This window comes from Bipolaris sorokiniana (genome assembly GCF_000338995.1).
Source record: "Bipolaris sorokiniana ND90Pr unplaced genomic scaffold COCSAscaffold_11, whole genome shotgun sequence".
NCBI classification, from domain to species: domain Eukaryota; kingdom Fungi; phylum Ascomycota; class Dothideomycetes; order Pleosporales; family Pleosporaceae; genus Bipolaris; species Bipolaris sorokiniana.
This window is the reverse complement of record NW_006911905.1, coordinates 917,803-928,195: the sequence shown is the minus strand read 5'-3', so window position 1 is coordinate 928,195 and position 10,393 is coordinate 917,803. Positions and strand designations below refer to the sequence as shown.

Genomic DNA, 10,393 nt, shown 5'->3' with positions numbered 1-10,393 from the left:
ATATCCTGTGCATGCAATGAGCCAGCGCGTATCCTAGCTCCTGAGGTGTGCATTTAGGCGCGCGTTTGGCGGTGAACCGTCCCGAGTTGTTCCCACACGCGACCTTAGGATCGCCGCGCTTAAGTCTCAGCCTCAGCCTTCTCCAGTTTTTGGCCCCAAAAACGCCGGAAATCCGCCTTGCGCCTTTATAACCCTCGTGCCACCCTTCCCTGTACACTCAGCCGTTATTTTTGGAGATTTACATCTCTTCCTTAAGATTTCTCTTAGCAGGTCCCAGTAGCGGCCATGTCTTCCAACTATGCAAAGAGCGACACAGCAGCACCGGCGAAGAAAGGCACGGTACCTGCACTGTGGTCTACGAAATACATCCCTCATAGTGCGGAGTTTGGAGATCCATACGAATTGATTGGAGACGCATACGAGCCAAAATCAACAGTAGCGGATGAATGGGAAATCCATGACCCGTAGGTTGTTTGAGAATCACGCTGTAACATCGAGTTGGATGCTAAATCCTCGCAGGAGAAGCGAAAGGTTGCCGTACTTGGCTCATATCAAGTCATTATCAACATCATGGAAGACGCTCCGCCACTTGGCCGATTGGATGCAGGTTGGTACAACGCCACTACGATGGAACGAAATCAAGGAGACCCCTGGAGAGCGCGAACGCCGTGCAAACAAGACAAACATCACGTTTGTTGAGTACAGGCCCGCCTCCAAACCCAAAGCAATCCCCATCAAGACACCCTCGGCACTTCGTGAAACTCTTGAGTCGTTATCACATGAGTCCTCGAAGGAGCCTCCTCTTCGGTTGTTCGTCGTAGAAGACCTTTCTCAGCAAGTCATAGAACTTCTGGGAAAGCGCTTCGATGTTGATCCGCTGTTTTTCCGTGAACAGATTGCCGACTATGTATGGTACAATACTCGAGACCCATGGGCAGCACCGCCTGCCCTCGTTTCTAGCATGAAGCACCGCCAATGGTTCAGAATGCGGAACATGCGATTGCGATACCACAGGACAGTGGAAGAGTTTCAAGAGTCAACACAAGAGGCTAACACTTGGAATGTGCTCCGCCGTCCCGACAACGACGATAACCACTGGCATTATCTGGATGAAGAAGGCGCTGTAGTGTCCATCATGCGTACGCGCACTAGCATGTGGATTGGCAAAGACAAGGAGTGTGGATATGGAACAGTTGGTATCGTGTTACTGGATCCAACAGTTAGCCAAGGGCGGCCACTGTGTTAGTTTTCTTTCCGCTATGGCTCAGCAAGTCTGGTGCAAACTGTTGCAAGCCCAAACTAACCTCAACAGGGTATGACCGCAGTAACTGGCTACCAACCCCAAAGATGGAAACAGAGGTCTATCCCTCGATAAGATCATCCGTCTCATGGTTCGAAGACATTGTGCAGATGACAACCGCCTTCCCATGGTTCGAACGATCAGAAGGCCACGAAATCAACGCTCAAGTCCTCGCCAAACCAACCATCTACACCATCTGTGCTGAATGGCTCGTGGTATGCGACTACGTGAAAGCGCGCCTGAGCCAGATAGAATGGGAGCTAGAAAAGCCGCACCTTTTCCGATCCAAAGGCGACGCCATCGACGACTCACTGAACCGCCTGCATACATGGCGACGCCACATACCAGTCTTCCGAGAGATGGTAGCAGAGACTCTGGAGCACGCGCTTCCAGCTGCAGCACGACTGACGACAACATCGCCGCGGCCCGCAACCGCACCATCCTCACCTATTTCTTACACGGCCCGGTCCGTCATACCGGACAACATAGTCATTAACTTCGACAATATCGACGGCTTCGAGGACATCGTACCTGATTTCCGACGCGTCCTTGCTGCCGTCAATGAACTCCAGGAACGAGTCGATCGTCTGACGAGCATCGTGACATCTGAGATTTCCATTGAAGACTCGCGGCGCGGACTCAAGGAGAGTCACAACATGGCGCGCATCACGTGGCTGGCGACTGTGTTCATCCCGCTGACATTCGTCGCGGGCTTGTACAGCATGAATGAGAGCGTTTCGGCGCTGAAGGCGACATACGGATGGTACTTTTTGACTGCGATCCCTTTCACGTTGTTTGTTATGGCGATTGGGTGGGTAGTTGGCGGCGGGAGCTTGAAGCCGTGGAAGGAAACTAGTACGAAGCAGAGGGGGGTGGCTGTTGTAAAAGATAAAAAGGTGAATTGATGTGAGTGGGAGTGCGACATGTAAGGAGATAGAGTGCACGTGATTGTAGCTGGTGAGCAACAGGGGGCTGGCGAGCGACGACCGTCGATTGGTGTCGCTCTTCCTCCCCTGCACAGCGACGGCTGCCGATAATGAAAATACTAGTCGTGGCTGGTGATGGCGGTATGAGCGACACCAATCGACAGCCGTCACTCACCAGCCACACCCATCAGATTGCTACCGGCAAGATCAACAGGTAGGAAAGCAGAGAGGACGGACAAAACCAGTCGACAGCTATTACCAGCGATATCCAGCATCATAGTTACAGCCTGTAAGCAGCGCTTAAGAAGGGCGCAGCCTTGCCCGCCGCTGTTGGTTGCTCTGGTTGCTAGCTGAGCCATAGAAATTCCGGGCATCTTGTTATGGCTCTGGTGAACGAGTAGAGGTTATTAGAGCTAATCAGATTGCATTTCTTCTCTTATAAAACACCACTTGGCCCCATCCTAAGTTGCAATCAGAGCGTAAACCTGAAGCTCGGGTGCCGATGTCCAAGTCTGCCTGCATCGCTTTGCAGTATCCTGCCATCCCTCTCACCATTCCTTCGCTTTTTGTTCTCCCAGCTGAGATACAGGCACTGCATAGCCGCTAAGATGATTGTAATCACCAGCGCCCCGAGACTAATCGAATGTCCTAGAATGTATCTCGGAGCGTCGCGCTGTAAATATATGAACGTTCCGATGAATGCCGAGCAGTTTGCAATGGAGATAATAAGCCCAATGCCAACAGCTCGCACGTAGTGTGGAGCGAGGTTATTTGAAGCCCAGCCCTTATCATTAATCAGCTACAATACGGTAGGTGGAACGGGAAAGAGGCTTACCATGAGCATAGGTGAACCCTGGAAGACGCCAATAGCAACTAAAAACGTCCCGGCATACCGCACTGCATTTGTCTTTGCCACGATCAACATTATATACCCACATATACCCAGAACGCAACCCCCAATGATGAAGTATCCCCTGTTCTTGAGTTTATCGGAAGCGTATGCTGTGCCGATGACTGTGAGAAAGGCGGCTATGTTCGGAGGTACGGTAAAGAGCTGTGCTGTTGTACTTTGATATCCCATTCCCGCTATAATGCTCGGGAGGAACAAAGAGAAACTCTGGGAGTACATCAGTATTGCAGAATCCCTGATAAATGGAGATAGTAGCACTTCTCCGTGATACTTACGTATAAAGGGACCAATAGAAAGAACCATATAAAAGCAGAGAGATATGTCTGGGGAGCTAGAAGCGCCATCTTTACCCAGTACCAACTAAACTTCTCATCGTCCACATCAACATCAGTAGATCCACCTGCATCAATACGCATACGGCGCAATGCCCACTCTTTCTCTTCATCTGTGAGAAAATGCGCTGCAGCAGGGGTATCCGGCATGAAGAAGAAGCACACAACTCCAAAGACGACTGTTGCCGCGCCCTCAACTATCCAGCTCGTTAGCACTTTCAAATTTAACTCCGACTATTACCTCGAGATTCGCAAAAGAGAAGAATAGAGTCTTACTAAAAAATATCCACGGCCACCTCTCATACCCACCCACCCGTATCCTCGCTAACCCACTCGCCAGTAATCCCCCAAACGCCCCCGACAGCGGCGCAGCACAATAAAACAACCCACTCCTGAGCAACATTTCCCCCCTCCGATAAAACATAGCAAGATAAATAATCACACCCCCCAATATCCCTCCCTCGAACAGTCCCAGCAATAACCTACACGCCACAAGCCCCGCAAAGCTCTTCACAAACCCCGTCATCGTGCATACCAGACCCCAGGCGGTTATCAAGGTGGGCAAGTAGATGCCGGCGCGCAGCCGCTTGACGAGCAGGTTTGAGGGTACGTCGACGAGGATGTAGGGGATGTAGAAGACGAGCAGGGCGATGTTGAAGCGCGTGCCGGTTGTGATAGAGAGGGAAGTGGTGAGGCCGGCTATGCGGGCGTTGCCGATGTTGCTGCGGTCGATGAAGGAGAAGAGCCTTGTTGGTTTGTTGAGTTAGATGCGTCTCACTATCGAGGGAAGAGATGTTTTGACTGTACCATATTCCAAATAGCCAGGGGAGAATGCGCATGTCGAATTTGCGGTTGAGGCGCTTATCGAGGGCTGGATCGAAGTCTTCGGGTATGGTAGTGGCTTTTTCGATGTGTGTGGATTTTGGGTTGTGCGGTTTTTCCATGTTGACTGTGCTTATGGCTTAATGGATTTATCAATCGTAACTCATAGACTTAAGTAGCAAACCCCAAGACAACGATGATGATGATGGTGCAAAGTATTGAGACACGACAAAGTTGCAAAAGCGCGTTGCGACAAAAGATAGATTGAAATTTACAGCGTCTAAACTTCCAAAACCAAGTGTATCGAAAAGGAGACAGGGTATTAATGTATATTCTAAGTCCTTCTGACAATCACTGATAGGCTACTTCCCCTCCATTGTGTCTCCCCACAGTGCGGGGAAGAAGGATTCAAAGGATCGACAATATGATGTGGGGGTAAGTAGGTACTATCCCTCTAAAAGACATGCCGAAGAAAGACAGTAGTAGCGTGGTGCTCCGCACCGAATCCCACATGAAACAGGATCTCTTTTTTTGTAAATGGGGATGTACAAGGTAAAGACGCCTCCGAAGGGGATAGCGTGGGGTTGGAGAAAGAGACAAGGTGGGTAAGCGAGTCAACACGACTGTAGCAGGCTAGTTTTGGCTGGATGGGCTGAGGCCTGTCGGTACTTGTAATGACGCCTAGACGCTTGTTTCATTGCGTCATGAACGCCCAAAAGCCCCTGGCGGCCACAATGCTCGGCAGATCGACTATGCGGTAGAAGACCTCTGCTAGAACTGTAACAAGGGGTGCGCACACTAGGAAGCATACCAATCCATTTACGCCATTGGCGGTCCCTGATGCAGCCATGTGTTGGTAGGTCTTGATACCGACGGTGTAGATGATGATGGATTGGACCAGGAAGAAGCCTGCGCCTTGTAAGTAGCTGTCTGAAGTTGGATGTGAAAAGAAGTGCACTTACTGAAGCTCCTCCTGCCTAGGGCGACGAAAAAGCTGCCGGATAGTATGCTACGAGGCATTTCAAAGGTTTCGATCAAGAGTGTGGAGCCCAGTATAATGAGATAGTTGTCGATGCGAGCCATGGGCAGGTCAAGATCCACGTTCTCGTTGAGCAAGCTGCCTGTGTAGATGCCAGTGTGGCTGTAGATTTCGTCATTACGCAGATCCGTTCTCCATGAAATGAACAAGAAGTGCAGGAAGACACCAACGAAGACCATAAGTGCGTAGATTGGCCAGAAGGGGATTGTCGACTTGCCCAAGTTGAAACCTCGCTGCGAACGCGAGGCGAAGTTCATGTTGAGCACGGCGTCGGCAATGAGAAGACCAGTAATGCTATACCACGCCCAGCTCTGCACCCAGAATCCAGTGGCGATAAAGGCAAGCATGGCCTTGACACGCCAGGACATGCGGGTGTTGGGTACAATGACCATGGTCATGTAGACAGTGTAGCTTTGCTGGAAGAGTACAGAGACGATCCAGAGAGTACCAGACGGGAAGATGTTGTTGGCAGCCTGGTTACTGTATTGCTTGTTGATCCAGAAGATTTCGAACATGGAGTTGAAGTATACTAGGAAGTTGCGGATGCGCATTGGAACGCCGGTCGAGATATTCCCGGTAGACTCCATGAAATCAGATATGTAATCAGTAGACGTAGTACTGAAGGCGGCTGCTGCAATGGAGTACGCAACAAAGGTTGGAATCCATAGTCTGATACCGCGACGAAAGACACTGGATGCGCCCACCTCCCGCGTCTTGTTAGCGAGATATGGTAGGCATATTGTTCGAGCGGAAAGAAAGATGATCCATCCGTAAATCAAGGACGGGTTGCAGAAGATGACCGAAAACGATTTGCGGAGTCCAATCTGGTAGGAAGGCCCATCGACATTTTTCGAGTCGGGGACGGCTGCTGGAAGGAAAGTCTGGAAGAAAACAAAGAGAAACGATTGAACCACAAACAGACCTCTGAGCCCAATGAGGTAGTTCTGGTTCATGGCGATGCCAGTCGCATACGGACTTGACGATGACGTAAACATAGTCAAAGGAGAAGATAGAAGTCCGGACTTCATAATGGGGAAAAGGGCGTTGATGCTGTATGCCAGTTGAGTAAAAGACCTAATATTAGGAAAGGGACACTTCGAACAGGAGTCCAAAAAATGGTCACCGCCCTCGTCTCAAGACGTCACAGCCACTTGCAATCAAGGGCGCCCGCACAGTCTCTGTAAAACATGTCCTCCCGATAACACGAAACTTGCATGCCCTTGGGTCCCCCCGGGGAGATCCGAGATCAACGTCTTGGCTCGCCGAGAAAAAAAAACAAAGACTAATGTAGCTCGGGAGATCCTCCTTTTCTGGCGTATTGCCTTACTCTCCGAGTGCACAACTGCCAGCCTGAACTGGTTAGATTTAGCTACAGGACATGTTCCCGCGAAGAATGCGTGGCAGGAAGTTATGCATGTCAATGGCTTAGTTCACTGTAGCGCCTTGGTCTTTTGGGTGGTGAAAGGGAAACTGTGGATAAGCGTTACAGCGTTACATACGTTTAGTGGATTGGACAAGAACGGCGCGAAAGAATCTGTCCACGCAATCTTTGGTCGGCAGCGATTCAGCTAACCTGCTAGCTGTAGCATACGGCAACCTCGGTTCAAGGAATGCGACAAGGTTCTCTTTGCATGACTGCCTACGCGTCTTTGTCTTATCGTTCCTTTGAAATGAGTCGTGACGTCGGTGGAAGACACGGCAGATATTCGACAGACGGAGCATCTGAGAGTTGAGTGGCACAAAACCACGAGAAAAGAAAGTCAATCGCCAGCATTGCCCTGACATATGCCAGCGCCTCCTCAGCACCCACAGCGCCTCCGCACCCCCACTCGACAGGGTTGGTATCAGGGTGACGGAGAAAAGAAGGGCAAGGCGAAGTATGCCAAGACTGTTGCTGTTCTGAAGGACAATAAACAACCTGACTCACCAAGGTGAGGCTGAAAAGCAAGTTCCCAGGGGTGGCTGGATACATTCCACATTTGTTTTGGCGCCCTGGAAGGACGCTGTGCCCGAGCTCGACTTAAGCTTGCGGCCCGCCAATGTCAGCCGCCAGCCACAAACACCACTTGGCGACGTTCATCCCACACGTTGCACTAATGCGCCCAGAGTGGGGGCCGAGCACATGCTCGGCTGTGTCGATCGGCCGCGTGTCGGTCATGTAATCTCCCGAGGGTTTCCTCAAGTCACTCTTACAGCCTTACACTGGCCGCTTACACGGCGAGCGGTCAGGCACAGTGGGGCTGCGATATGTGCCCGTCGCCAATCTTTGACTGAACGGGATGATCTTCATCTCTGAATGAATCAAGTCCACCCCTCGCCGACCAGCAAAGATTTGCGAAATGTGAATTCTCCGCAACTCCCATAGCGCCACGTCTGTTGCTGTCGCCTTGCATGCTCTAGAGTAGTGGCAAGATAACACAACATGCCGAGTCATATTGGCTGACATGTCAAACGCCCGACAATAATTTCAATCGATGCATCGCGATGTTGAGAGACCCAATCGACTGGTTCAGGAGACGCTGTCCGTCATTGCACCTCATCAACACAAACCACGAATAGCGAACGCGAAGGGCTGTATAAAGTGGAAAAAAGTATTTTTGATATCATGGAAATATGTTTGTGGGCGATCATTGCCCATGTCTCTACTCAAGCCGCGTAACTATTTATACCTAAGAAAAGAAAAGAGAGGGCTGGTCCCTTCAGCCCATCGAGGGAGGATATGCACATAATCATTAAGGTGGAAGGTCTAGGCTGTCAAGCTACTTCCTGGCTGTTGGGTTCCAAGAGCTGTACTTGACAAGCTGGCGCGCATGGCCATACAGACCAATAGTCGCACTGAGAACAAGGTAAAATGGGTACAAGACGGAGAAGAGAATTATCATCTTTCTTGACACAAACTCGGACTTGACCTGGTTGGTGATCCAGAGGGTAGCAACCAAGCAGATAACACTGTAATCAGAGGTTAGCGAGGTCAAGGATCTAAGCGATGCATTGGTGACACGAACCTAATAATGAAAAGCCACTGTGAGATAGGGTACTGGAAATAGACGAGTTTCCACAGCTCCTCTCCGTTGGTCGGGAACTTGACGATAACGAACGATGCCACAAGACAGGTGTATTGTGTAACGAGATAGTAAGACGACTCGCGGATGAGCAGCAGCGATAGCATACCAAATCGGGCTGTGAAGCTCCGCTTGGCATGCTCCTCGTGTAAGGGATCCTTGACTCCGTTCCAAACCATCTTCATGTGACGCATGCTGGCCTGAGCCCATCCCTGAGCCCATCGGAGCCGCTGCTTCCAAAAGGCGGCAAAGGTTGTAGGGGCCAGCTCATATGAGGTAACATTGAGATCATGAACGGTCTTAGCGCCCTTGGAGAATGCGCGCAACGCCGAATCAATGTCCTCAGTTAGCATGCTCTCGTCCATTTTGAGATCGCGGAGGAGAGATGTGCGCCAATAACCATTCGATCCGCAGAAAAGCCCGAAGCCCCACATGGTCGAACGACCAGGGTGCGATACCGCGTAGATCTTGTCAAATTCTACGGATATCATGTTGGTCATGAATGAGTCTTCGGAGTTGAATACGATACACCGGCCTTGGACGATGTCCACGTCCTTCTCTGTCATGAATCGTTCAGCCGCCCACCGAGGTGCGTTGGGATGGGGGTAGTGGTCGCAATCGTAGATCGCAATTAGGTCTGATCCCGTATCTAACGTGAAGAAGTAGTTGAGATTGTCGGCCTTGGATGTCGAGCCGGGAACTTTGATAACTCTGGCGTGAGGGAAGCGAAGTGGCAGCTCGGCAAGTTCCGTCTCCAGTGGCTCGATTGGCTTTGGTGTGTTGTAAAGTACATTAATTCGGATTCGATCGCTAGGATAGGCAATCTCCTTGAGCGCGTAATAAGCGCGGTCCATGATGATGTCTTGTTCGTTGGGCAGATAGGCAACGATGAGAAGATCCAAGATGGGTAGTTGGCTGTCTGGCGTGGGAAAGTGCCATTTCCTGTCTTGGGCTTGAGTAACCACTTCCCTTGCCTCGCGACAGGGCGTGATACTGAAGAAAGCCTCGAGCACCGTAGTACCGGCGATGTAGAAGTTGGTACACATGTAGATAAACCAGAAGATAGCTATGAGACTATCACTGCAATACATGTACATGCAGACCGAGAAAATATAATAGGAGACGACAAGGCCGAAGGGTGTCCATTCCGAGATCCACGAAGATGACTGTCCAACAACTTGGGATGGAGACCAACTACTCTTGGGGGCGGACTTTTCGGTGATGCAGTTTGTAGGAGAGGAGACGTCTCCCACCTCAATTACGCAATCCTTGTTGTCAGACATCTTGTAACGAATGAATGATGTGACAGTAACGATCGGAGAAGGAGTCGAATCAAAGAAAGTGTGACTACTGTAGCAAACCTCAAACGAGTGAAGGGACGGACACAGATGATATATCAGGCTTCAAAGGCCAAGTTTGATGACTGCGGGAAGAAAAGGGTGTGGCGAACAGCCAACGTCCTGCCAAAAAAGGGACCACTGTGCGTATGGGTTCACCTGAACTGTGCAATGGCGCTCAGGAGAACTGGTCTCCGCATCAACTTACCGCTCGATGTAGGATCGGCAGTGGTATCAACAATGCCCGACCCTAACATTGGGATGCAAGTGGGTCGACCGTGGGAAGCTCAAAGGTCCATGCTTTTGCTTGAGTATTTTTCACACCTTCCAGTAAGGAGAATTTGCCAAGTTGGGCGTCGAACCGGCGTTCCTCATGCACAGCAGCCAATGGGATGCTTTTTTGTAGCAATGTCGCCCACATTTACAACATGCTTCTTGCATGCAGAATAGACAAGTCGAAGGGGGTCAAGGGCCAGGAGGCTAGGCGAAGGAGCATTTCCGTTCGCTCTAGGGTGATTATCGATCTGGGTATTCGGCATATTGGTGCGACGGAGGATGCGGAAGCTGAGAGATCGATCACTGCTCTAGGGTAGGTGTAGTTCGGACAACACACTCCTACAGGAGCAGGGAACAGCGACTAGAGTACAATAGAGCGTGCATGGCGG

At 50.7% G+C, this 10,393-nt stretch overlaps 4 protein-coding genes across 4 annotated transcripts; 1 reads left to right on the top strand and 3 right to left on the bottom strand.

Moving 5' to 3' along the window:
- Window positions 1–165: 165 nt before the first annotated feature.
- On the top strand, window positions 166–2,650 carry COCSADRAFT_147492 (uncharacterized protein). Its single transcript, XM_007704216.1, has 3 exons — window positions 166–464; window positions 520–1,241; window positions 1,313–2,650. The coding sequence occupies exons 1-3, from the start codon at window positions 286–288 to the stop codon at window positions 2,203–2,205; spliced, it is 1,794 nt and encodes a 597-aa protein (XP_007702406.1). The 5' UTR covers window positions 166–285; the 3' UTR covers window positions 2,206–2,650.
- A 48-nt stretch (window positions 2,651–2,698) lies between these two features.
- COCSADRAFT_94973 (uncharacterized protein) lies at window positions 2,699–4,412 on the bottom strand (the record flags this gene model as incomplete). The annotated part of the gene is made up of 5 exons (XM_007704215.1): window positions 2,699–3,010; window positions 3,062–3,371; window positions 3,395–3,665; window positions 3,745–4,214; window positions 4,276–4,412. The coding sequence occupies 5 exons, from the start codon at window positions 4,410–4,412 to the stop codon at window positions 2,699–2,701; spliced, it is 1,500 nt and encodes a 499-aa protein (XP_007702405.1).
- A 572-nt stretch (window positions 4,413–4,984) lies between these two features.
- Window positions 4,985–6,324, bottom strand: COCSADRAFT_173475 (uncharacterized protein; the record flags this gene model as incomplete). Its single annotated transcript, XM_007704214.1, has 2 exons — window positions 4,985–5,199; window positions 5,253–6,324. 2 exons carry the CDS (start codon window positions 6,322–6,324, stop codon window positions 4,985–4,987), a joined length of 1,287 nt encoding a protein of 428 aa, XP_007702404.1.
- Window positions 6,325–7,912: 1,588 nt separating this feature from the next.
- COCSADRAFT_122391 (glycosyltransferase family 2 protein) lies at window positions 7,913–10,080 on the bottom strand. Its single transcript, XM_007704213.1, has 2 exons — window positions 8,335–10,080; window positions 7,913–8,278 (listed from the first exon to the last, which is right to left on the bottom strand). The coding sequence occupies exons 1-2, from the start codon at window positions 9,672–9,674 to the stop codon at window positions 8,089–8,091; spliced, it is 1,530 nt and encodes a 509-aa protein (XP_007702403.1). The 5' UTR covers window positions 9,675–10,080; the 3' UTR covers window positions 7,913–8,088.
- Window positions 10,081–10,393: the final 313 nt, after the last annotated feature.

Excerpts from the sequence above, each read along its gene's own strand:
- COCSADRAFT_147492 (XM_007704216.1), top strand. The coding sequence starts at position 286 with ATGTCTTCCAACTATGCAAAGAGCGACACAGCAGCACCGGCGAAGAAA. Across the intron at positions 465-519 it reads GAATGGGAAATCCATGACCC|GAGAAGCGAAAGGTTGCCGT; the intron begins GTAGGTTGTTTG and ends AAATCCTCGCAG. Across the intron at positions 1,242-1,312 it reads TAGCCAAGGGCGGCCACTGT|GGTATGACCGCAGTAACTGG; the intron begins GTTAGTTTTCTT and ends TAACCTCAACAG.
- COCSADRAFT_122391 (XM_007704213.1), bottom strand. The coding sequence starts at position 9,674 with ATGTCTGACAACAAGGATTGCGTAATTGAGGTGGGAGACGTCTCCTCT. Across the intron at positions 8,279-8,334 it reads CAGTGGCTTTTCATTATTAG|TGTTATCTGCTTGGTTGCTA; the intron begins GTTCGTGTCACC and ends CTCTGATTACAG.